This window comes from Gasterosteus aculeatus, chromosome 17, assembly GCF_964276395.1.
Source record: "Gasterosteus aculeatus chromosome 17, fGasAcu3.hap1.1, whole genome shotgun sequence".
Lineage (NCBI taxonomy): Eukaryota > Metazoa > Chordata > Actinopteri > Perciformes > Gasterosteidae > Gasterosteus > Gasterosteus aculeatus.
In genome coordinates this window covers 10,069,615-10,097,279 of record NC_135705.1, presented here as the reverse complement: position 1 = coordinate 10,097,279, position 27,665 = coordinate 10,069,615, and the positions used below count along the sequence as shown (strand labels likewise).

The 27,665-nt window shown below is 42.9% G+C and overlaps 2 protein-coding genes across 3 annotated transcripts in view; both read right to left on the bottom strand.

Annotated features, from left to right (window-relative positions):
- LOC120834973 (guanine nucleotide-binding protein G(i) subunit alpha-2) overlaps positions 1–17,949 on the bottom strand; it is a 42,244-nt gene extending 24,295 nt beyond the window's left edge. The window contains exon 1 of the mRNA XM_040203403.2: positions 17,053–17,949. Within this exon, the coding sequence (XP_040059337.1) occupies positions 17,053–17,170 (118 nt within the window). The 5' untranslated portion in view covers positions 17,171–17,949. The remainder of the gene's footprint in view (positions 1–17,052) is intronic.
- An 864-nt stretch (positions 17,950–18,813) lies between these two features.
- Positions 18,814–27,665, bottom strand: part of LOC120835085 (sodium-coupled neutral amino acid transporter 3) — a 30,109-nt gene continuing 21,257 nt past the window's right edge. For both annotated transcript variants that reach the window (XM_040203641.2, XM_040203639.2), the window contains 9 exons: positions 26,412–26,494; positions 25,199–25,257; positions 24,713–24,859; positions 24,009–24,088; positions 23,551–23,651; positions 22,930–23,054; positions 22,687–22,831; positions 22,338–22,441; positions 18,814–21,657 (listed from right to left, as the gene is read on the bottom strand). In XM_040203641.2, the coding sequence (XP_040059575.1) occupies positions 21,553–21,657; positions 22,338–22,441; positions 22,687–22,831; positions 22,930–23,054; positions 23,551–23,651; positions 24,009–24,088; positions 24,713–24,859; positions 25,199–25,257; positions 26,412–26,494 (949 nt within the window). In that variant the 3' untranslated portion in view covers positions 18,814–21,552. The remainder of the gene's footprint in view (positions 21,658–22,337; positions 22,442–22,686; positions 22,832–22,929; positions 23,055–23,550; positions 23,652–24,008; positions 24,089–24,712; positions 24,860–25,198; positions 25,258–26,411; positions 26,495–27,665) is intronic.

Here is a 27,665-nt window from a genome sequence, read left to right as displayed (position 1 = left end):
GAAATTTCCCTGACGATAGTCATCTTCATTGCCCTCAGCGACATCCTCCCGGCCAGCTATAGTGCCAAAACACACTTGTTTGCTTTCAAAACACACTCTGCTCCGGTGATAATCGCCATAGTAACCACAGAGCCTGAACCCTAAAGCGATCTGGACCTTTCCTCATGTTGAACACCAACGTTCACTGAAACCGACACGCACCAAGACACCAAGCGAGGGGTCAGAGAGAGAAAAAGCAAGTCTGACCACGACAACGCAGCCCGGCGAGAGGGCCCCGTCCATCTGGGAGTCGGCTTGAAGGGTGAAACAAGGAGTTTGTTTTATTTCTATACCTGTATTTAGCCAGGGTAGATTCTGCCAGGCATGAGGGCCCGTTTGCAGGAAAGTCCTGCTACACACACACACACACACACACACACACACACACACACACACACACACACACACACACACACACACACACACACACACACAGGAAGCAGCAAAGTACGCAGAACAGGTATAAAAGTTATGACTTTTATAGAGCGATTTACATTTACAAAAGCTACGGCGGCTCACCGCAATGGGGAAGTTGGCGTCAAAAGGAAAAAGAAGAATATAGAAAAAAGTATCTTTTCAACAACCCTTCTCAGTATCTACAGGAAGTAGGAGCAAACTGCAGGGCAGCCATAGAGGCCAAGGTGAGGCACTAAGACATGGTGTCTCCATAGGCCAATAAATCTCCCAGTAAACGTCCATCACGGTTTTACTGTGAGAAATCAAACAAGTCAAAGAACAATGTGCTAACAATTACGCTCTGAAACTTCCTGTCTATGAGAGGAACGTCAGAAAGGTGACAGACATTATCCGGACATCCGAAGTGCTGCAGGAATTTGGGTATGAACATTTTTCAGTTTGTCACGAGCAGCCCATTCTACTAAAACGTCATTTTCAGCCGGGAAGGTAGCACATTTTTCCCCCTTCCCCTCTGTCATTGTTTTTTGAATGCTTCATTTGTTTCCTCCTTCATCAACACCACCAGGGGGATCTCCTTCGCTCCCACCGTCTGTAGATGAAGTCCTGGGTGATGAGTCTACTGACGCGAGCAGACTCATTTTCACATGAAAAGGAAGAGGACAATGAGGTAGGAATCCAAATGTAGTTCTGCGGCGGCATGTGAGAGGACTCTAAAGTGTGTGGGCTGAGCCTGTGGTGGACAACGAATGCAGAGCTAGAAAAAGATTGGGGGTCTTGTCCCACTTTGTGCATCACGGTTACAGTGACATGAACTGTAATTGTGAATAAACAAATGAAAATTCATTTAAATATCCCACCCAATGAGGTATAATATGTAAGCACCACCAGCAGAATTGTTAAATGTTGTTTAGATTACACAATGATAATTAGACTGGTTGCTGTGTTATGTCACTACTCCCTCGTGGCCTTAAACCGTGTTATTGAATGCTATTAGGCTTTTTGAGGCAAGTTGTCTCATTTCTGAGCAGCAACTTGTAGGTGGTGGTAAAAATATCTTTGTTAAATGTGCAGGCTTGGACAGAAAGGATTTCAAATGTACTTTCATAGAAGATTCTGCAAGTATACACGTTGAAGAGGCCCAACCATAACACGCAAGTGTGATGTAGCTTTGAGTGCACCTTTGCACGTAAGAGGACATGTGTATATAATCTTTGTGCTTTCATTCTTATTTTCACTGAAAGAGAGGCATTCATGAGGAATTGATGCAAAATAAAGAGGTGATGTGAAAACTGAGCTTAATACAAGCTGAACAAAACACTTTGCTGTCCGATTATCAGAAACAGGAAGGTCGGTCATATAAGTTATATGGGTGTCAATTTTATTCAGACAATGAAGCGAAAAGATCAAATGTGCCAGCAGAAAAATTAGAGTGCTTTTGCTTCCTGTAACAGTAATCACATCCTACCAGTGGTGCTTTGAGGCAGAACCTGGGGTTGCCAACTAACAAGTTCCTGCTGATTCTTAGTAGAGTAAGGATTCATTATCTTTTTTCATCCAGTGTTCATCCTCTATTATCGTAACGGAGCACCATTTTAATAACAAATAATGACAAAAACACATTAGTGTGCACTGTATAGTTGAAAAAAACAATCTGCAGATATTAGGAGATATTAGGGAAGAGGAAGGGAACATTTTCTCCTCTCTTTTCAAAAACTCCTTCCAACCCCTATTTTCAGTATTAACTCGATGGGGCAATTTCATTGTTGTCGATGCAATAAAGCCAATTCTGATTCTGATGCAGTAGTTTGTCTGCTGAGCCACATTTTCTCTTACGGTTGTTAACTTTATTGTTCCATTAGAAATCACTGCAGTTCTATTTTTAGGATGGACTGGGAAGAACTGGCCTGCCTGGTTATATGTACACGATTAAATAATGCACTCAATTCATAATGAATTTCAGGAGAATCAGTCAGGATAGTGTGCCATCGATCAATGGCAGAGCAATCATACCTGTGAAAACCACAGGTATTATTTACAACGAGCAGAACAAAGCAGCACTGTGAGAGTACATGAGGACGGACTCGCTGTAAACGCGTCATAAAACTAAGTCTAGTGTAAAAGGGTTTGTGTAATAGTCTGCAAGGTCAGCCAGTTATGCACAGTGAAAGGACTCACGGATGTACGTCATTTTGACAACAATCTATATATGTGTGTGTGCGTGCGTGCGTGCGCGCCGCAGACCATTTCAAAGCAGCCGTTGTGCTGAAATTCTCCAGTCAAACAAATCATATCTCATGTTTTCGCTCCACGTTTTTAGTCGTCACTTAAACACTTCAGAAAAACTTGTGTCACGTGCTTTCAGTGATTCCGACACAATTTGAGGCAATATGAAACAATAATCACAAGAGGAAACCTGGTGTTTATTTACCCCGAGCTAAATAGCATGTTATAGAGAAATGAGACAAAGCTGGGTTCTGTAACAATGGGAAGTAAGGTGGCGTCTTAACTTTAGTGAGGGAAGGTTTTGTACTTTAACTTTACAAGAAATACGTCTGAGGCAGGTAAATAACTGATATATAAAATGTAAAAAAAAAGCCGCACAGTAGGATGCAAAATAACAACAATATTAATTTCAGCATAAATAGACGAGACCCTAAACAGCGGAGTCATCCGTTGATTTTCTCCTTTACCTTTCTCTTTTCATGTAATAGGTTATGGTTTGATCCTCAGACGAATGTCCCACCCTTGTCTTCTATCACACTGTGACCTTCAGGAGCCGTCTGAGGCCGGAGAAACGTGAACACAGGGGCCTCCAGCTAAAGGGATCAAGGGCAAATGGATTTATTTCGCTACTTAATAACCTGCTAATCTCTGTGGAGAAAAGAAGGTGCCAGTCTCTGGAAGGGAGTCGTATTAGTTTGAAAATCAGAGGGAACGGTGAGGCATCAATGGATGGTTTATTTGGGCTTTTGGCAGCAGCAGCAGCTCGTTGTGCTTCTGTGGTCCGACCCCGCTCACTTCCTGCCTCACAGGAAACACGCTGCCCCGCCTTTCCTGTTTCCTCCGTCTGTATTCATGCACTCAGTTTGCATAAGATGATTAGTCTCTTCCTCTCCTTGAGGTTACTCCGTCAGCTCACTCACCCAGGTAAATGTAACAGGAACACGACGCCAAACTAGATGCTTTTAACCCGCAGGGTATTTGGTATCCAAAAAAAACAACAACTCTAAATAAGTTTTGCCATTGAGACTTTACAGCTCCTCCTCCCCGAGCCAATGGAAACATGGAGAGCGCAAAACCTCGGGATTATTATGTGTGTGCCTGGGCTGAACTGGGCTGTAACTCAGAGGTTTTCAACATGGTTAATAAAACTGTTCGGAGTGAAGACGGGTAAAGCTGTAATTAGGGTCCCGTCAGACCAGAAGAGGCCCCGCCCTCTTATACCGTCACTGCTGCAGTCCTCCGGTGCCTTAAAGCCTCGTTTCGACTGCAGGTTATTTCACCACAGGCCTTAAGGGCACTTTATCAGATTATGTGAGGTTGTGTGAATCTACTAAAACCGAGTTGGCTCGAATCTGGTTTGACACGTCATGCATGTTGTCATAGAGAGCTGTGTTGGCACGCCCCCAAAAAAAGAAGCAGAAAAACAGGAAATCAATCAGGGTGCAACTGTAAGCTTTTTGTGGGCCGGTTTGAGTCAATGCCACTGGGCTCAGGCTGCTGACAGAGAGACGGCTGATCAATAAGCAGAAACAAAGGAAGGCTCGAGGGCAACACGGTCCACGTTGGACTACAAAATAAGAAATTACAAATTTTAATGATCTCAAAATGAGTATCCCGGCGGACATAAATCCACAGCCTTTTGGGTTGGATTTCTTGCATTAGTAGCATAGAGGCCTAACAAGCTGTGCTGCTGCCCAGTTTTCAAACTGATCTCAGTGCAGCTGTCAGCTCTATGCAATGTCAGGTGGCACAGCTCAGCAACTCAACACTCCAACACTTTGTTATCATCCACGCTCTCTCTTCACACTCTGGTCCATAACTCCTTTAATATCTTTTAATGTTCAGTCAGAAGACACCTTTGTGACTACTTCTCCTTATCTTTGTGTGTGTGTCTGTTCGACACACTGCAGCTCATTTGTCCTCTCCTCTACATTAACATAAAGGGATCCTTTCTCCCTGGAGGATTCAGGTCTTAGTCAGCAGCACACGAATGGGGAAAGCAGAGCCGCCCGCCGCCCCTCATGCTCGGCCATGAAGCTGGCTGACAGCTCGGCGGACTCCACTTGCCGCTGTAATCGCGACGTGCTGCACACCAACTATCTACTGTAGCACCAGCTCTCTCCGTATGTTGCTGTGGTGCAGACACTTTGAGGGTTAAACATTCCAATTCAGAAAGGGAATAAGCGAGACAAAGTTTGGGACTGTTTGTAATCCATTTACTGTTAATCTCCAGAATGCAATAAGTAAAGTAGCACTGCCAGTAATCCAACTCTTTACGGAGGAGCCCGGCTCGGACTGAACGATCTTTCGTCGTCTTTCAATGGAATCACACTGTGAAGAAATCTTGTGCTGATGAATTGTGATTGGCATCATCTAAATTGATAACATGCACACGCTAACTCAATTCCCTCAGATAATCTGCAGAAGAATGCTGATTATGGTAATACTGCAGAGTAATTAAAAAAAACTTGTCTCAATCTGAATAGTATGTATTCGTGTGCATGCATGCAAACGTTGTCAGCCAATATCATCATTCTTTCCAAAAAAAGTTACCTTTGAGACATATATATTTTGCACTTTGAAATGACTGATTACTTTTCATTTGTCAAGTATCTAATTCTCACAGGACTAGTCACCAGATGCTGTAGGGCGATGTGAAATGACGCATGTCGTCATTGAAGATTTGGGGCATATCGCCCAGCTCTCGTCCTGGCTTTACACATGATCCTCAGTCATCTACAGTCATCTAATGGCTAACCGGCGCTGTAAGAGGGCAGTGCAGGTAAGCGACACGGTGTCGGAGCGCAGTTGATGCATGACAGCACTTTGACGCCCTGTTGACTTTCCTCTAACAAACATCAGCAGCTTGTTCAGTCATGCACATGTATAGCTTTCTTTTTGGTAAATGTACAGATGCACAGTTGTCACAATTGAGACAACTGCTCACATATCGACTCCAGAAAGGAAATGGCAAGAAAACAAAGAGTTGTGCCTTATTCTGAAAATCTAGTCTGAATTTATCTTCACTACAGCCGAGATGCAGCCATGTCTGATCATTCTTGGTTTAACAGAAATAGTTAACGGTGACCCCCGGCCCCACCCTCCCTCTGTTCTGCTGCTCAGTATTCCCCGGCTAAAAGGAGCCTCAGTGTGGGAGCGCACCGAACTGAGGCCCCACAGAAAACCACATAATTACAAATCACAATAAAGCCCTCAGTGATACGTCGCGACTAGAGGCTCAGCTGCACCCTGCTCTGCTCCAACGCCAGGCCGGCCCCCCCTCACTACTCCTTTCAGTTCGCTGACCCGTGCCCTCCTTCTCACACACACATGCACACACACATGCACGCACACACACACAGAATTAGCCGGAGGGGAGAAATTTGAAATAACTGATTTACGATTACAATAACTCCAGAGTTACACAAACACAAGGTCGTACAAAAATAAGCTATGATTATAGAGTGAAGAACCAGCGGCACTAACTACGAGTTTGCTTGAGTGTGAGTGAGCGCCGAACAAAGATGTGCTTTTATTAGGATATCAATCAGCAGACGTGCCAGAGCAATAAAAATCTAACACAATCTAACACGCTGAGCCGTATTCAAGTGAAAGGGAAACACGTACCTCTGGGGCGGTAAATGTAGATGATGGTTCTTTTATTTGTACAGTCATCAATGGGGCTCTGACATTGTGGTCACCTTGAGAGTCACGCATGTTGACGTGAGAAGGAGGAGAGGGCAGGGTGACCGTTTTGAAAATGATTCTGTGGAACTGACCTCAAGTCAACTTGGCACGCAGAAACGTTGTTAAGGGAAGCTGTCGGGACACACACACGTACACCAAAACAACTAAATCGGCAATCAGATGTTGTCGGCCGGTCTGTAGTCATGTGGAAAGTTAAGAAATCACCTGACCCTATTAGCAATGAGCTACAAGTGTTTTTCTTATATTTGACTTTAAAGGACGCATTCTTAATCTTTCATGGATTTACATCATTCTTTCTAACATGTAAGCAGTATTTGAGGCTTGTAGGTAAAAAGTCCAAATCGATTAAGTTAGTGTTGTAGTTCTAACACTTGAATAATCTTAATCTACAAAACAACTACCTTTATCAGATTAAAAGGTACAAACGTTCCCTCAGAAGTGCAGCGGAAGTAAAAGCCCCTGAATTGTATTTAGGTCGAGTACTTTCGGGTGCGCGCTTATCTCATTTCCAGCTCTGGCCGGACTACAGTACAGCTGAGCAGCCGCTCAAACACAGACACAATGCTTTCCGCTTTATTATCATCTCTATGCAAGTGAAAAACCTTCTGCCTGCTCGCTCTCCTGTATCCCGTCACTGCCCCATGATCGAGCCTTTCTCGGCCTCCACAGGCCTGACTCCAAAGGTTCAAAGGGGCAACATGAAAATAAAGGGTCATAAAAAGCGACTGGGCTTGTTGTAATGATTGTTATGAACATGTGCTGCAGGCTGTATCTCAAATACTCTCCACTAGTCGTCCGCTGGGATTGTTTCGGTTTGAAGGACGCTTCTCTGTTACTTATTCCCACTCTTTCCTCCTTCCTCTGCACACATTCACGGATACCTTTCGTCGGAGGGAAATGACCTGGCCAAGAGGAAGTAGCACAGTGACACAAACAGCACAGACACAATGCGGCGTGACCAACTGTCTGTGAGTAGGAGTTCTTAATGACGTGGACGAGAGCATCTTTTCACATTTGAAAGGTGCACCAGGAATGGAAGGCACACAGCTCCTAGCGCCATTGGCACAGTTGTTGTTGTGGTGTTGAAAGTTATTTAAGTGGAAAGTGCCGGACTGGAGTAACGTCCCGAGCCAGCATAAAAAAAAAAATAGAAGGAATAATGTAAAAGTGAGGATTGACAAACGATTGATCATTCTAAAAAGGGATTTACAGCCCAAGGCATAACTCTAAATTTTAAAATAGACGCCTTGTATAATTTTAGTGTGTCATAAGTGAGGCAATAAAAACCTAACTGGCATTTCAACACACACTCACATATTGAGCCAGTTTTTTCTGCAGGGAGTTTACTGTTATGTCGTCTTTCACATCCAAGTCATTCGTTTGCAGGCCAACATTAAACTGAACTAGAGCCATGACGGGCTAGTCAGGGTGGCACTTAGCCTTCGGACACACACACACACAAGTAAAAGCAGGTCCCAGGTTACCAACAGGTCTGATTGAAGCCTTCCCGGGAGCCATAATCCCCCGAGCAGAGTCATTACTTTCACCCTATTCCCTTGAAATTGTAAACTCAGGTGATAAAAGCCAATGACTTTCCCCAACCCCCCACCTCCTAACAAAATGAGCCACTAACAGCCAAGTGCTGCCTGTGTGGGAACGTGTCTGTCTTGTATTGTGGACACAAATGCTGCGGACAATATTTCTATTAGATCAAAATAATATAGCGAGTACGATGGCATCACTTTTAGACTTGTTCTATGCACTCTTATGCTATTTTAATACTAGAAATCAGAATGCTCACCGCTTATTTCATACTTAAGTGTCTTACAGAATTTTCATTAAAAACCCTTTGGACCGCCATCTTTTAATAGAAATGTACATGCAGAGTTTCTGTGGGGAGACAAAACGGTAGCGTGCTTTGACAAGCAAAACTAATAAATATCACTTTTTCCATCACAAAGTCAAAGAGGAACTAGCAGCCCAAGGATTATATTTCACTGAAAGGTTGTTTTCTATGTCAGCTTGTCTTCAACATGCCCAACTGTCCAGCACAGCAACAAATGAAAAGAGGCGTTGCCAAGGATGTCGCTTTAAAGTTGTAGAGCTCGGTAAGGGGTCACACACACACACACACACACACACACACACACCCTGCTGCTTCAACAATTGTTCTTTTTATAGGGTGGAAAACCAAACACACCAAAAACCTATTTTATGGCTCTGCTACATTCTTTCCAAAGCTCTCTCTGAGCTTAGAGGACATGTTCAGGCAAATAAAAATGGTGACTGAGTGTTATGTCTGAAAGATGAGTTATAATTGTCCCCAAGCATCACAGCGAAAACCCGAGCAGACACAACACGCTATTGGACATTAAGGGCGTGTAGAACGTACGCGATGGCTCGATAAAACTGCAATCGTTCTCAGTGAACAAGTGGAGGAGAAAAGAAAAGGAAACTGCCTTTGTTTGCCATCAAAACTTGTTTAAGGACTTTTGTGATTGTGTTTTATGAGCAGCAGAGGTGCCTCGAGCCTGAGGATCAGAACCAGAGCAGTGACACAGGATGGGTGGGCTGGTTTCCTCAACCAGCCCAACAAAAGACTCACATCTACTTCTCCTCTACATGCAGCCAGCTGAAAGAGGAAGTGACGGGGTGGGGGTGGGGGGGGACTGAAGATGGTGGCAGGCTGCTTCAACAGGAAATTACATCAATTTCAGCTGCAACATAATTTACAACCTTGGACCAAAAGTGAAAGAGAGACAGCGGGTGTAAAGTACAACAAATTAACAAATGTTCTATCTTTTGTTTAATTAGCCAAAGGAGGTGGTTTACGGCTTCAATTTCTCCCCCAAGCACAACACTTTTACCGGATTGCTGTGTAACGGCGTGTGCCCACAGAGGACGGCACGAGGAGATTAGAAGAAAAAATAAATCACTTTTTAATTTGTCATTAGAGGCTGTATTGTGATTGTAGTAATTCAGTCAGAATCACAACCCCAAAACAGAAATTTCAACGCTGTGGTTTAGTCTCAAAATGTAACTGACCTCATTCCGGTCAGTGAATTTTTTTTTCTTTTTCCAAGAAGTCAGTGAGAAACCTTAAAATAAAAGAACATCAGTGCAAGGCTTTAAATTTAGTTCAGATATGATTGAGATGATATGTCTGGAGAATACACCACGTCTTTCCAATCAATTGGAGACGTGTTCAAACAGAACGGTCACGTTTAAAGCTCGCTGACTGGTCAGGATGAAGCGGCGAAGCAGCGCATCACACACACACACACACACCATGTTGCACGACGTCGGCTGTAAAGAGGGTCCGTCCAGTTGTCAGGGAGCGGAGGACAGACGATGCTGCTGCAACACATTGAGCAGCTGTCACAACGCAATCTAACCCAGAGCCCCTTAAAAGAGAAATAAACAACATATCCTCCCCCAGTGCGACATTTGAACTACTCTTCCCATCCGTAGCATTTACATGGGCCCCCCTGCTGCTCAAGTTATGTTATGCACCGCACTCGATGCCCTTTGTTCATCAAAAGCCCACAGAGGCCAGAAAGCAGCGGAGAGCGAGCCGCCGGGTGCAATTAAGACAACTTTACAGGAGTGAAGAAGAGGACACTGATGGAAGAGATTTCCAGCAGTTCCCCACGTCTTCCTGTACCTCCCCTTTCCTCTGATGTCTGCTTTCTGACCGCGGCACTTTGTCACCGTCTCACATCTCGTTCGCTCTGCGCAAAACTTGGCATTGATATTGGTTTTCGGAGATAAAAATTTGCCGCCGTCTCGTCAGCGCGTCTTTCTCTTTCCCCCCATTCGGCACTGTTTTTGTTTGTCCTTCCAGGTTTCCTCAAGAACAGCAGTTGTACCAAAGGAAGGAGGAGGGAGGGGCTGAGAGGGTCAAACCAAAGATGAATTGCATTGTGTTTTCACAACACACAAATATCTAACTTGAACTCAACGCCATTTTCAATGCCACCAAGAGAAATTCACACAAGCTTGAGGGTGTAAAATGAATAAAATGAAGTGAGAGCAGAAAGCGCGGCGGCTCACCCATGCATCGACACTGTGGCTGAAATGTCCAGACATGCCAGTATGTTGATCTTTAAGTCAGCGGTGATATCTTTTGGGTGGCTTAAGCCTCCCGGCTGATCACAGAGACATGCTCAATCTTGCACTCGGTTGAACATGAACTCTGGCTCACCCTCTGCTTCCATCCTTACTTGCGGTCTCTGTGTGAGCTCTTCCACTAGGATTATGTCGCTAAATAAATTCCTCCTCTCCCCCAATCTTCTTTTATCTCCACCTCGGCTCCCACAGTCGTCCTGTCCACTTCTCCGCGATCGATGGGGTAAAAAAGGACCAAGAGAGACTCAGCTGAGGAAAACTGAGCTACTTTCCTATTTTTCTGACATATGGTTGTTTTAGTGTACTTTACCTGGTATCAACATGTGTAGATACACAAAGCTGAGCGTGCAGGCTAGGACCCCCCCGGGAGAAGCCCATGGAGCACCGCGCAACAATGGCAGAATAACCTAATGTGGAGAGAGTGGAAGTGAAGTGAGCTCATTTCCTATAATGGCGAGAAGAAGGAAATGGATTGTGATGGGGGGGGGGGGCATGCTGGTCTGCTGTACGTGTGTTTAATGCAATGGTATGGTCAGACAAAGAAAGGCCCCACCCCTTCCCCCACCCCCCAGGGGCACTTGGAAATGTAAGCAAAATGGAGCAAGGACCTTTGACATTTGTGGTGGTGCTATGCGGGGGGGTTATGAACTAGGGGAGTGAAGTGTGTTTTTCCAGAACCGTAGCAAAATAAGCGGCACTACAGGGGTCACTAGATGGACTTTACAGAATACTGCAAATTAGGTTTGGCCTAAAAATAAAAATAAAAAAAGGGTTTTCTGGCCCTGTGAAAAAATAGGGAAGCAAGCCAGACTGCTGATGTGCATTAGAGGTCAATAGGAAAACAGGACATCTTCTTTTCCTCGTAGTGGCATCCACTCATGCAGAAACATTTGGGGTTTTTTTTTCATACGAGGTTTTTAAGACCTCCACGTCACTGGCAGTTCTGCAAACGGCCCGATATGGAGCAGGGGACTCTTTGCTTGTGGTACTGGCATTCGGCTCGTCAGCAGCATGGTATCTAACCACGAACAAAGTCCTTACCTACCGGCGCCGTGTCTGGATAACGACGGCCAATGTTTGTTTTTCTATCATTTTTTTCTTCTTTCCTTGAAAAATGTTCCGGTTTAAAAAGTGTGTGCCGGTATAACATAGCATAATTATGGCAAAACAAAATGACTTATTGAGCACTTTACATGACCAAAAGGAAATGCCGCTCACATTCTGCAGCTGTGACGATACTTCGGGTTGGCTCGTCACAGCTGCATTCCCTTATGATTGACCGGGAACATTTGTTTTGAAAAAACTCTGAACTCTGAACTTTTGGAAAAAAAGACACCAAGTGAACTTGTTAGTACATTGTGTATCGGAGCAAATACCCTTCCGCCTCTCACTCAGCGCTTCACATTGGGCAACAGATCTGGTGCGTGTGCAAAGACGACGGCTGGGCTGCATGCTGTAGAAACTACTTCTCCCTTTCACAGACATCATAGGAGGGTAAAGCGGCACCGAGAATTGGGCTCGTGTTTTGGTCCTGTGTCAAACATCGTCACACCCTGTGGCCACTCCTCTAAGCACCATTCCACACACACATACACAACAAACACACACAGCACAAACCTAAATAATGTAGGTTTGAAGCAGCAGAGCCATTTTGCCGTGTGGAGGCAAGACGTAAGGTTATGGGTGGAGGACTCTATGCGATCAGTGTTTCCAGAGCAGAGAGAGTAGTGCAGCTCGGTCTCTGTGGACTTGCACTGAGACACACAGTCTGCGGGAGCAGGCTTTATCATCTGAGCGCGCTCTGTAATTGCAGGATATTCTGCCCCTGCGCATACACACCCGGCTGACCGGTGCGTCATACAGCTAATTGGGCAGCACTGTGGTGCAGACAGTCGAGTAGTCACCCAAAAAAAAGCAGAAAACAGTCATTTGATGAACTTGATATTGGCGCAATCATTCGTTGTGTGAATCAGTCGGAACGTGGCCGATGGGCAGCTGATGCTGAGGGGAGATTTCAATGCAGACGCAGAGCGGTTTACGCCGGAGGAGCAGGTTAGTCCGACTTGTTTTCTACAGAGAAACCGGGCGCTGTATAATCATCCCACAGTGATTACACCCACTGAAAGTCAGACACTGCCTCTAATAAGAGGGAGGTACTGGGTGTCTGTGCAGGACAGACCACACGGGCCGACCAGCACTACACACGTGTCACCTGCCGTTGTCATCAAACATGACTGTGTACAGTCAATAAGCAACTATGTGGGCATATATTGCCACCGCCTGCTAGATCTTTTTAAGAGAAATATTGCAAAAACATCGCCACGCATGTTACGTTTTATTTCTTCAGTTCTTTCTGGTCACCTTTCCGCAACCTGGAGAAGTAGAAGGAGGAAGCGGAGGAGGAGTTGGGCCCGACAGGAGCGGCTTCGCCAACTCTAATCACCAACTGGCAAAGCGATAATGACGGGATCAGAGGGGATGGGGAGCCTGAGCTCGCTGACTCGCTAAGCAGGCCACCACAGTGTCTACAGCTCAGGTGTCCCCGCTCACCTGTGTTTAGGTTGTGCGTTCACAAATGGTAGCATTGGTTGTTGTGCTACGTGTCTCTGATCAATACAGAGTGTGCGGCACTAAGCTTTGAGAAAACAACCGAAACAAAAGCGATTAGGAGAGATGAAGATAACCGTTTTTTACACTGGAAGAGGAAATTACCTTTGAGGATGTGTGACAGTGATTAAAAAACAATAAAATTAGATGAGCTAGAATGTCACCTTGGGGCGTCTGGCTGCGGCCTGTTATTGCAACGAGGATAATGAGAAACGATAATGCAAAAAACGTTCTACGGATATATTCTTCTATTTTTTCATATAGAAGGTTCACCGACGGGTGCTGTGGTCAAAGCTTGGCCCGGGGGATGTGACACTGTCGTCAAGACGAGATAAGCGCAAACGAGATAAAAGGGAACACAAGTTTTACTTTGAACTTAGTTACAAGTTCTATTTAGGGACATTCATACTTCCTATGCATGCAATCTATCTATCCGGAACTATTTTTATCATACAATGTGTTGATAAGAAAGGTACTGTGTTTAATTAGCATTGTCTAACTTGTTTTTCTATCTGCACAGCACACATTTGCAGTAAGTATTTGTTTTTATTGATTTCAACCCAAGAAAACAATAGATGTCGTATTGTCCAATATTCGTCTTTATCTACCCAAATCTTTGCTTGAAGCTCACATCGTCCAAAACACTGCGAGTCAATTGAGAGTCCATTTCCCCACTTCCTCACCAAGGCCTTAAAAAGTATGCAGATTAACAGGCAAGCGCCCTCTCGCACGCTCCAGATAAAAGAGGAAGTGAAAACGGTTGGTTTCATGTCATATGTTCTTTCCTTCTTCAGTGGTTAAAACAACATAACGTTGGTTCATAATAATGACCAATGTCTCCAGGTGAAGAACAGTCAAGGTGACCTGTTGAGCTGCATGAGCTCGTCTCTACATCCCCTCTCCACACAAAGCATTGACAGCACATTTCTCATGGTGAGAATGGCGCCTTCATCTTGGGGTAACTAGTCGATGCTGGGATCAGGAGTAATGCCGCCTGCAGGCTACGCAGTACGTCAGCCTTCGCTGCAATGACCACGAGGGGCGGCGGATGGAATCAGAGCAAATCCAACGAGCCAAGAACGCAGTCTGTAACATGCACTGCAGTGAAAAGCCTCGTGGAACACGCCATGAAGGAACCACACCTCCACCGACCTCCATGGAAACCAAGAGCAGGGCTGCCACACTCTCACTTAAAAATAGACCGGGACATGTTCTCTTCCCGGAACATGATCAGCATCATCCTCGAGGCAGCCTGCTAAAATTGTTTTTATTCCGCTTCATTCATCACCTCAACTATGTCAAGCTGACAGCTAAGTGCTACACACTTGTGCTGCGAGCTTCTTTGTTAATGTGCACATGTGTCAAATGGCGTTTTTCATAAAAATGTCTTCATATCTGTGTTCGAGGTAGGGGAGTCTTTCTACTGTGCCCACAGGCAGCGTGCATTCATGCATTCAGTATGCCAGCATTTTTACATAACAGCATTGCCTATCAAGCCTCTGTGCCAACGAGTTTATGTACAACTAACACAGAAGTGTGTGTGTGTGCACTAAATCCTGCAGATATATTTCCTGCAGCTGGGCTCCTGTTCTTGCAGTTTATGCAGAGCAGACTGCCAATAGGAACTTATCGATGTGCCGAGCGGACGCAAAAAACTGCTTGGTAAGCCAAAGAATAGAGAAAAATCAACTTAGGTGAGAGGAGAATTTATTATTGTGGCTGGAGGAAATTAAATGTCAATCAAAGACCTGAATCAGCAGCCCAGCCTGAGAATGAGTGTTTCCCGTTAATGAAAGCTTAAGCCTCCGCGGTATGGAGTCCTCTACGCTACATTAACTAATGGCTTTCTCTGGGGTCATCTAACAAGACAAAACAATCCAATACAGACGTCTTGGAGGGAAGGCATCGCAGGGAAGTAGTTTTAAAAGACGGAAATCCAAAATGCAGCTTTTCTTCAGACCAGGTAAAACATTGAGTGTGAACTTTTCGATGAAGCCGTTTGTGGTTAGACTTCCTCCGCTTGTGAGATATACATCATTTCAGTAGAAACATTCATCATGCCTCCACACGTCGTCTCAAGAGCCTTTTGTGTTTTTCTTGGGGAGAAACACGGGATTTCCCTTTACAAGTTGGGCCTCATTGGGCGGATGGAGCGGGGCGGTTTGGGGGCGTGGCCACGGAGGAAGCAGAGCCCTTTATCAGCTGTTCCAACAGATACCAGCGCAAAAGGTGCAAATGCTGCAAGGCACACCTGGAGGCGTGACGTAGCACCTCTGGAAGGATGTCACACATACTGCCCCATAGATCACGCTCTTTGACGGAGCTGGAACAGAGTGCGGCATCAAATGAATCTGGTTCTATTTCAAAGGAATATTTTGGGGAGGAAAAGTCTTCCGAACCCCTTGGTTCAGATTCAGATCTCCGCCCCCATAATTCCCCTCAACCCTCTCACGCTGAGCCGGATGGTAATTACTGATATGAGACCTGACGTACAGAGCAGAGCATGTAATTAGCCTCCTAACCAGGGGCACAACTTAACAACCAGCCGTCTCTTCAAAGACCCGGGAGGGAAAAACACAGAACGTGTTCCCTCTCAGTTTAAGCAGAAAGTCCTGCGCTCCGTCAGGAAAGAGGATGACAAATCTCCTTTGTGATTTCGGTGATCACCGATCAACACTCACTCACTCACCAAGCTACTTATAAGATTTTTGAAAGAGTATTTTTTCGAAAAGTGGGGAATTAATAATAATATTTCACGTGTATTTCTCTGCTCATAGGATCAATATTAATTCAAAGCAGAGCATATGTTCCACGAGATGTTTTTAATAGAATCAGTCTGAAATTCTATTCAAAATTGCATTGACTTCCCTGGAGCAGTAATTACAGTGATCTCCAGTGTCAATCAATGGGTGCAAGTTAAAACACATGACGGAATTTATTGATTTGAACTTTCAATAAATAAAAAGTAGTGATTAATAAGCAGCAGCCAATCAGACTTGCAGATTTCTTTCTCTACGCATTAATGAGACATTTTAAGTAAGCCTCTAAATCTCGATGGATGCATGAAAAGCAGGCAGTAAAGTAAGAAGTAAAAGGGACCAGCTAAAATGGAAAAACCGCGCGGGAATTAAAACAAGATTTTGCAGACAAAGGCAATGCATGTCCAGCAGCCTGATGTTGCATTCGGAGAGCAGAAAGTCAAAAGGGAGACACATTTAAAAGCCTGGGAAAGTCTCCGTCCCGCTTGCTACCAGGCTCTCAAACCGGTTGTTGTGTGTTTACGTGTGAGAGCTCCAGCCAACGCTGGGAACAGTGAGGGCTGTTCGCCCTCTGTCCAAACAGCAGCCCACTCATTATCAACCAGATCCAGTCAGTCACGTCTGACCCCCTCGGCTCAGTCCTGCTGGGAGGAAACCACCGCAGATGTAAGACCGCCTATTTTTTCACCGCCCTGTCAAAATAAATCAGACACTCTGCTCTTGAACCCTCACTCAACATCCAGGGGTTTAGCAGTTAACGTCATCAAAGGAGGCGTTTCATCTCCAAACCGAAAAAGAAAAAAAATAATGAAAATCCATAGTCAGTGAAGCACATGGGCGTCTATCAGAGCGGGGCCTAGAATGAGGGCAAAGGTCAAGACATGCGACTTTTGACAAGTGAACTGAGGAAAGCCACGTTCACGTGACCGCTTTCTTCCACACTCAGCCCAAAACACCCCAAGGAGGTCCGGAGTATTAACCAGAACCAAAATAAAACCACGTCAATAGGGGCAGAACTTGAAGGAAAGCCACATATCAATGACCGAAAAAACAGTGCAACTCGCTCGTGGACTTTTTGTCCGATGAGCTCGTGTGTCAAGTGCTTGCCGCCGTCGCGCGAGCGGCCCGCGGGCTCATTAACGTGGTGCTTTTACCCGAGAGGACTACTCACCCAGCAGCAGCAGCTTCACCTCTTTCGCAGACTTCTCTCCATCTTCTTTCAGGTTTTTATCAATCATTTTAGACCTCTCGGCCGCGGCTTTATCCTCCTGACTGACTGTACACCCCATGGTTCCTAGTGCGCGCTTCAGGACTGCTGCTTAGTGGGCAAATATCAACAGGAAAAAAAATATATGTACTGATATTTTAACGCCCGAGTCCGAGGACCTCTTTTTTTAACAAATACCACCAAGGGTTGACGTTGAGTGAGGCAGACTTCCCTGTTTTTTTATGTCAAACGTGACGGAGTCCGTTCATCCGCGAGACGGAACGGCGAGTTCCTCCAGCGCGTGAACACGGATTTCTAATTTGTCAAAATCACTCGTCGGTTGTTCAGTCAGTCATCGGTGGTTTGTTGGGAGAACGGAGAAGTTGTCCAGTCGGACAAAAAAAAAAGATTTAAAAAAGTTTTAGTGGTCGGTCGACCTGTAGCGGATCGGTGTTTCCTTCAGCAAAACATTCGAGCGGATTTCAACACGCGAAAAACGAACCACAAAGTTCGGCTGAAAAAAAAAAGAAAAAGTATTCCAGCTGCTGAAAAGCGAACACACGGATTCCTGCTGCCAGCGAGGCTACCGGACACACACGCTGATATTTATCTGTTGTACGTCTTCTCTTTTTGTATTTTAATCCCTATTGCTGCAGTTGTATCACGTTTTAAAGCCACACCCGTAGCCGCGGTGAAGTTCCCGTACGCCCGACACACACAGCGAGACGGCACCGTTACCTCCCCACTGCACAGCAGCTGGTCCAGCCCTCACCGGGGAAAACACGAAAACGCCCACTCCGAGTGCATCATGGGACATGTAGTTAAAGGTGGGTTGCTGCGTCGTCCATGCGCTGCCTTGCATTTTCATCTGGTCTACGCTGCCTGGAGTGCAAAACAAATCAGGGGTTTATTTGATTCCCCATTAGGCGAGAAGACAGACTCGAGGCGTTTTTTATTTTATTTTTGAATAGCCTATATTTGTAGGCTAAAGCAAGCACCATTAACCAGTCTGCCTCATTTTACAACTTACTGGTGTAAAACATATATCAATGATGGAAAAAAATATGAAGTAGATACAAGTAGAAACACCACGGTTTAAGAACATTCAATTCCAACTAAAAGGATGGAAATCAAAGTTGAGCTTTACGAGCAACACAATAAATTATTGGCTAAATGTGTGTATATATGTATGTGTATATATATATATATATGTATGTATGTATATGTATATATATATATGTATATATGTATGTATATGTATATATATGTATATATATGTATATGTATGTATATGTATGTATATATATATGTATATATGTGTGTATGTATATGTATATATATATATATATGTATGTATGTATATATATATATATATATATATGTGTGTATGTATATATATTATATATATATATACATATTAATGAATTTTATATCTAATTGGTTTAACAATGCTTCAAATTTGATTCAATAATTTGTTTATCCAAGTGTTTAATCATGTATCATATTCTATATCTGCACTGGCATGTGCAAAAGCCAAACATTGTTAAGATGTGTAATATTTGATTCTCGACGGCTAATAACCACAGAACTTTAGTGACACCTTGTGGGCTCAAGCCCTCATTTTTTTACGCTTCATTATTTCTATTTTCATCATTTAAAAAATGTGGAATTATCAAAGTCTTGAAAATCTGATGGCCATATCTGACAGGTGATGAACGATCAAAGTTGTGTTACTTCATTATCTTTATTGCCACATTGTTTACAGTACAATAACTGCCAGCATCATATTAAAATATAAAGAGATACAAGAAAATTGACCTGAAATGAAGGACAAAGAAGTCTAAAAGCACTTTGAATATGATTACATTTATATTTTTAATTGGACTAAAACTTTAATAGCAATTTATATTGTACAAACTAAATATGGATATAGAATATAAAGGGTATACATTTATATACATTATTTATAAATGCTGGCCAATGTCAATATTTAATATGTTACTATTCAATCATTTACATTTTAATAAATCACACAGAGAGAAACTAACAACATTGAGATCTAAATAGAGGTCATCAGAGATCATCTTGTATCAGCCACTAACACAATGCATCCCCTCACTTTGTTGCCTCATGTTTATTGATATTCTTTTAAAAGTGTTGTCAGGTTTTGAAGTCTTGTACGTGTGCACCAATTAAAAATGACTCACGTCAAACCAGAAACAGGATAAATATACGCCTTGCATTGGTTAAACAACACCAAACACTATGTTATACCCCAGTGGCTGATTCACATGATTCCCTCTGCTCACAGTTACATAAAGACAACCAAACATCTGGATATGATATGAAAACATAAGATCAAAAGACGTTTGTTGTTTAACTAGTACTGACTTACCCTCACAGCACTCACTGCCATCTGGTGAAACAGAGTTGATCATAAAAAAATATATAGAAATATGTGCCAGTATACCAGCTCACCAACAACTCAGTGTTAAAAAGTTATATTCTGCCAACAAGCAGGAGGGGAGTCATAAACAACTCAAACTTTACCACTGATGATATCACACCGACTATAAATGACAAATTTAAGAAGAGGAACCCACACAAAATCAATCGTTAACAGGATTTGTATTGCATCACTGGAACACAACCAAATAAACATTAAACATGAAGTTCAATACGACAGTTAATCTTTCAATGGTAGGAGACGACCACTAGAAATATACTTCTGATCAGAGTATAGCTCCGGGTTTATCAATACTAATGCTTATAGGTACAGTATGATGGTTCAAATACAGTGGAGCCATGTTTTATTCTTTAAACAACACGGACACCAGTACATCCAACTGATTAGTTATTTTTGCTACAGAAAGGACCAGAGGAGGAAACGAATGGTAGCAGGGGCCCACGAGAAAACTAGCTTTAACGTTATTTCAAGTAATGTTTGAGAAGACATCCATATTATACCATCGATGCATTGCTAAATTTCTCATAATCTACATTAGATTGATTACATCACCAAAGATTAAGTTATACAAAAGGTAAATACCCTTAAACCACATCTTCCGCAACTAAATAATTTTTCTTTAAACTTACTGATGGAAACAAGTTGTGCTTATCCGGTGGAAAGTGCTGTTGCTAACCACAATTAATTGTTAATTGTCTCCCCATTCTGTCATTTCTGTTCGGGATGAAGCTTGTGCTGGACACAGAAATACTTACAGACACACAACTGTTACTAACCACTTCTTGTGACCCTGTTGTTTTCTTGGTTTGGTTATTTCGGATGACTTCCAGTAAATGTTGGGAAACAACACATCTTTCAGGAAAACAAGTCATGCAGCAAAACAATGAGCAGTGGCCTTTTTTTTCCTTTTAGATTTAGTTTATCAATTTAATCTTCACAATCCAACTGATGAGGTCTTCGGTACCATTTCTTTCTTTCATTTACACAGTAATACTAAAAGAAACAAAGGCATTGTTTTACGTGGAGATCTGGAGTTATTTAATAACCTTCCTAACCTGAAAAGACAAGCTTGATCAAGTCGTCAGCTCATTCTGCGTCTTCTGAGATTCCACTAGTGGTGATTCATAATAAAAAATATACATCTTCATCATATTATGTAGGGAATGTTTTGATAAATGTGCTCAATAAATGTGCTCACAACTATCTACCACATCATTTCTGTGTGATTTAGCACCCCGCTCAGTCAGAGACGAGAATGTTGACAACTCCAAACCTTAAAATATTCAAGTTGGAGCAGTGCGAGGGTGCACACTTTAAAAAACATTTTCCAGTCTTTTTGCTAGGCTAAGCTAACCAGCTGTTGGCTGTAACCTCAAACTCACTGTATACAGCATGTTAAGTGGCATAAATCAAGCGAATTTCACAAATATCTTATCTTTCTTTCTGTGCTTTTACTATTACTTTCACCTGCAGTTGCACAGATTGATACATGTGTAGTTATTCAAATAACTTAATAATATTAATAATATATATAAAAATCATAAATTAATAATTGTCTATCATTGAGTAGATTTTTATCAACAGTTAAAATGGAGGATGCGCCAATGTTTTCTAGAGTAGCAGATTGCAGGTAATTTTAGGGAGTAGAAAGGTGTGACGCAGTGACACGCGTATGAGTTTTTTCTTATTAATCTAGTTTTTACTTCCTTCTGACAAAGCACAGCCTCCTAATGTCAGCGTTAATATTCATGCGCCTGACCGGTTTTGTAAGTGCAACTGTTAACTTTGCAGACGGGCCCGGATCTGCAGCCACTGGATGAACAGTGAAACTCGTCATTAGAGGAAGCGCTTTCGTGGAGAAAATGACTCCTTCTCAGTGACCAATATTCTCTAATGGACATGGTAGGGCATCTTCAAAGTCAAACATTATCCAAAGTAAAAACGTTTAACATCACGATACAGATCAAAATCAACAATAAAAAACCTGAAAAAAATGCCTAGTGACCACTGCTGGCTTTGCTGCTGCCCGACGTCCAATCAATGATGATAAAGCTGAGGCTCATGATCATAAACAGGACGCCTATCGCAGCAAAACAGACGGCCTAGAAGAGAGGAGGAGTGACTGAGTTAAAGAGAGTTACAAAGGAACAGGTAATAGAGAGATTATTGTATGTAGACTTGATGCCTATTTCTCAGACAGCGTCACGATATTCACAGTAATTCCAATTGAAAATCAAAAAAAAGTTTTAGCCAGAGATTTTGCCTTCAACAAGGATGAGTCAATTTTTTAATATCCATCAGAAAATATAAAAAATATAGAAAATGCTTAAATTGATTTAGATTCTATTCATGAAGCTGTTCTTTTAGGTGGATCAAATATAATTTGATCGGTTCATTGCTTTGCTTCCCTGCTGATACTTTTCTGAACTGAGCGTGAGATGACCATCTACTGTAAATAATACACTGATAATGTAAAAGTACCTCAAACATCCCTTCCTCATTGCACAAAAATTATCCCTTTTTAAAGAATTGCAATCAACTCTAAATAATTGTTAATGAAAAAACAATGCAACATTATACCATGAGATTAAAAAAATCAATTATATATTTTAATTTTGGAATCATGACAAATATTAGCACACGGTACATAGTGTCCTATCCGCCAACCACGTGTATATAAAGCAACCCGTTAATTGTCGTTAATTCTACATCTGTCTATATCATCTCACTGTCTACAAATGTCCTTATTCTCACGCTCATGTTATTCCTATGAGATGCTCACCATGACTTTGGGGAATGAGGTCATTGGCTCCTCTTCTTTGGGAACAATACGAATGTAGAAGACAGCAGGGAATATGAAGATGAGACATGGGGCAGATGTGGCACCTGGAAAGCAGACAAAAGGCAGAAAATCATTCATGAAACCAATTCGGTGTGAGTTCTCAATCCCTTCACTCCCACCCTCATTAGTTATTATATGGAATGTACAAGAAGAAGGAGGGAAATAAATCACATTTATATAATAATACACTCGCATGTGTAAAAAACCAAATAGGAAAATACATGCATAGGCTTTAAAGAGATCATGGAGACTATACTCAGGTGTCCCAGTCAGTGGAGGTCCAACCTACCAATGACCCCAAAGATGCCCAGGATGTTGGGAGCAAAGATGACCAGCATGTTGATGAAAGTGAGCAGAACGAAGGCAATGGCGATGTGACGGGGCCAGTTGAAGGTCTTGTTGGGAAATATCATCTGCTGGATTGCTCTTCGCACCTGAGTAAAATAAAAAAGACATTCATACATGTCACTGCATGAAGAAAATAGCGGATTTGAGCCAATGTGTTGACTTAAGGTGCTAAAATTGTACTTACAGGAAAGAGCACAATGGGTACAGTGAGTGTGACAGCAATGAGTACAGCCACACGCACACACAAAATCAAAGTATCATACGGGTCTATGCGACTGTAGGTGTGAAGCAGCTCTGCTTCCACTTCCCCTGAAAGAAAAAAAAGAAACATTTAAATGTAGTTTTAATTACGGGAGAACACCCGTCCTTTCCTTGTACAGTGATGACATGAAATAATAATGATATAGGCTACTTACAATACAAGTCAAATAGTAATATTGACTGCTATGTCAACACCAATGAGTACAATGCAAAGATCATTCATTAATAACCTAATGAATTTATGTAAAATTCTACTTTTTAATATTAATATTTTATATTTTTTTACTATTTCAACTATTTAATAAAACGTTCAAAAATAATGATGTATTTGCAGTCCAATGGATTATGTTGGAATAATAAATGGTTCATATCAGGTCCACAATATGACCACTAGAGGGAGAAGACGCATCATGACGCTTTCACGGTCTTCAACATAGTGATTCAGACTTGTGCTGATAACCGTGTAACAATAAATTAGAGCAATTAAAGTAAAAATAAAATTTGACACACGCTGTTCTGTAATGGGAAGAGGACCAGGCCTCACCATAGAAAGTTAAGTATCCAAAAAGAGCAGCCAGGAAGTACATGCAGTACATGACTGCAATGGAGATGTTGGCCACATGCTGCATCTTTTTCTTGGTGGGACTGAAATCAGAAGATATTGCAATGTGATGTCACACACACACACACACACACACACACACACACACACAAAAACTAATTTGCACACATAACATCAGAGCATCCACTCTCATATAGAGAGCATGTAGCACAGTTAAAAAAACAACTTGAGTTATGGTGCTTTCCTTAGCCGTAGGAAACTGCAACAGGCAGGATGATACATTTGAACTAACAACATGCTACATCATACAAGCACTGCCAACGCATAAAGTGAAAGCAGTGCACGTGACTAGGTTGTGATCAGCCGAGCACAAATCAGATCTCCTCGTTTTATGCAACGGATTTCCTGTCAGAAAGGTTAGCGAGCGCTTTCCAACATACTTGCGCAGCTCTGTGTAGATGGGCAGGACCTCGGGGTGACACACAAAGGCGAACGCCAGGATGGGGATGGTGTAGGCCGTCTGAAAATGAACCCCAACAGGTCACCATAGATAGAGCAGCGGCATCCCAGGCGTCTCACCACCAACCCCACTGCCCATTACTGGGTCAGACATATCACACAGGGCTACATGTTTCCCTGCCATTAACTCTGTCTCTGCTGCAGACAAGCTTCAGCCTTGCTCGTAAACTGCTGAGCAGCGGTGATTGTCTTTCAGGTCTGGGTTAAGAATGTCTCATTCATCTTTAAGGGATAATAAAGACTCCAGCTATCATTAACAGTCCTTTCCTGTTTTTAAAAGTATGTGTTGAGTGTAAAAAGTGGGTACTAACATCTCTGCCCCACAAAGAGCAAACTTGATGATCTCACTGACAGCAACAGAATGTCAAAGCAACGCGTGTTCCCCCGCAGACAGGTGCAGATAGCTCGGAGGTCCCTGTCCGTCTTTGCTCCTTCCATTAATCACAGACATATTGTCTATCATTAACAGCATGATAAAAGCCCTGAGTGCTTCAAACCAAGTGCAATTCCCATGCCTGGATTGTGACCCGCAACATGCTGGAGATGACTATCACATAGTCACTGGCACTCGGTGGACATGACAGTGGACGTTTGAGACTCGGTATCATGCACAAAAAACACCTACTTGGGAGTTGAGGTTGGCCATTTTGGGAATGCAGGCAGGATCGGGCTCCCCACCAGGATCCATGGCGCTTACATTCAGCACGCTAGCAGTGCTATTGAATGAAAAGTCCGTGAATGGGCACGGGGTATTGAACTTCTTGTAGATGACCTGTGCAGTGCAGAGGAGAGGCGTTAAGCAGTAAACAGGTCTGTGGGACACAGTTAGCATAAGGACAGGGCGAAAATATGGTACTGAGACGGAGCCAGAGGGCAATGCAGTGATTACTGATCACACAGCCGAAACTAGGTCAGAGAAAGACAAGAGACACACAGAGCCAGGAACCCCGGCGTGCCGACATTTGTCCTCTGCAATGAGTCGAGCGAGCAGGGAATAGTAAAGAGATGATGATCCCAGTGCATGTGAATATGCTGCCTTGATGTTTCTGCCAACAGACCAGAAACCAAAGGCAAGACAAGTCAAGATCACATGTAGGAATAGAGGACGTACCGAAATGAGGAAGAAAACCATGCAGCTCAGGGAGAAACCACTGGTGTATCCCAGGTATCCTAAAACACAAACGCTCGGGGTTAAGGTTGGAAAACATACAAATGATGCTTGTTTCCAATTAGCACCAGTGAAATCAGTTTTTCCTTTTGAATTCTGTTACTCTGCTCTCACTAATGGTGCTAACTTGGATTCATGAAGAGAACGAAGGTGCTCCGATCATTCCCCTGAAAGTTGATCATTGGAGCGAAAGCAAAAAAAGTTCAATGAAAATCTCCATTCATCCAAGGGGCCAACAAAGCTAATCACACGATCGAAAATAACAACTTTTAGGGCCCACTGATTGAAACGTGTTGTCCACCAACATTACAAACATCTCTTCCCAAGTCTTTAGGGCCCCATGGCTTATCATGTGACCCTGTAATCCCACTGTTTAGCCGTGCACATGAGAGAAGTTTGCCTTTGCACGTTCACATGCACTAACATGTACTAACATGCACCAACATCTAACATCTACTAGAAGCACGCGGTGCCCGCCTGGCTATTTCAACAAAGCAGCTGGAGGAGAACAACATTACGCCACTATTTATTTACATGGCAAATTGTTATTTGCTGGTATTTTTGCGAGTGTTGTGTATTTCTCCTTTAAAATGCTGCTGAGTCGGAGCTCATTGCTGGATTCTAACTGACTGGCTCTGTTGTCCTTGAAGTCTCGGCAGGAGACAATATGCCCCCATTCCCCATTTCCCACTTCCGTCTCTCCCTGCTTTTTTGTTCCTCTTTCCATCTGTGATGTTTCATGTAATGTTGGGAGAAAGTATGTTTTTATCAACAATATTCAAGGCTTCATTCCAAAATGTTCATACCTGAGGACTAGGTATTTTCAATTTGATTCAATAGTAGTATAGTTCAAAGCCGTTTTGTTAAAGCACATGCTTCTTCTGAACAATGAAAAGTTTGAGTTTGAGTTGTTGCTGCTGCTGGAATACTACTTGTCTAACATGCTTTTGCTGGATACTGTTAGCAAACTAAAGATACAAATTGCTTATTTTGTAAGAAATATGACAGAGTCAGTTGGCGGTCTCGGTGATGTCACTTGTGATCCTGCAGCAGTAGCTTAGCATTTTTGCTGGATGTTAAACAGTAGTTACACATAATCCCGTAGCGGGTGTTTGCAGTTGCAGTGGCTACATAATGTACCAAGTACTGTACTTACCTAGCTGTTTCATGAGAGCCAGAGGTAGTATTACTGCAATAGATACAATGATCACAAGGTAGTTCCCGTTCATGTACCATTCACTGCAGAGAGGAAAAAAATAAAAACACATTAGTTTAAAATGACTCGGCTCAACCACTCCTCTCAATCCTCTTAAGCATTTGTAGTGTCTCGCATATTGATTGAGGAGACAGACATGTAGACAAATACATTTTGCATGTTGGGGAAAAGCAGAATTGCATATATCCACAACAATGCCCAGTCTTTTTATTCATAGGTGAAAAGTGGTGAATTAAACTGGTTGCCATGAAATCAAATATCCAGAGTGGAAAAAAATAAGCCTCTTTTCTCCCTGGACCACTGGACACCAAGCACGGTGGCTATAGCTGGGACACGGAGGTCATGTCCTCAGTGTTGTTCACAGGAACATTTTTAGGAGAGGTTACTGCAACACGCAAATTACATATTGCAGTTTATACAACATACTTTTTTAATGACTGCAGAAATAATAAAACCAGGCATCATGCTGGAAGTTTTGGAACAATCATATAGAAAATCGTCTTAGAGATACAATTTAGAGATGATATAATGAAAGATAAAGAATGGGGATCAGGCAATCGGTTTATCAGTTATCAGCATAATTTGACTTATTTACTCCTTCCACTTAGCATGGGTTACCTCCATTGTCATGGTGTCCACTGACTGTCCCACAGTGGGGAGGGAAAACTAAAATCCAAAGTGTAAACACCACTAAACGTTATGCAAACACAGTCTAGCTACATTCCACTGCCAAAGTAAAAACCACCATCATGACTGCGTGGAGGATGTGAGGCGTTTGGCGAACCATATGGTAGACCGGCCGAGACAACCTGCCACACGTCGCTGCTCCGTGCACAGCCAGGTCCAGAAAAAACACCCTCTGTGAGTTATTTTTAGACTGACACGGTAGGGGTGATTCATTTTGTGACTTCTATTAGGTGGGAGGCTCTGCGGGTACACAAACACACACGCACACACACTTACACACAACCACACACACGTTGACACACTTCTCGGGGAAAAAAGAGGCTCATTTATCCTGTTGTCATCCTGCCCTATGGCCATCTGGACCAGGGTCTGATACTTCAAATACTCTAATACACACTTACATTACCAGTCAAAAGTTTGGACACACTTTCTCATTGAATTGAATCGAATGAGAAAATGTGTCCAAACATTTGACTGGTGCTGTTCTGATAAACATACAGTATTTAA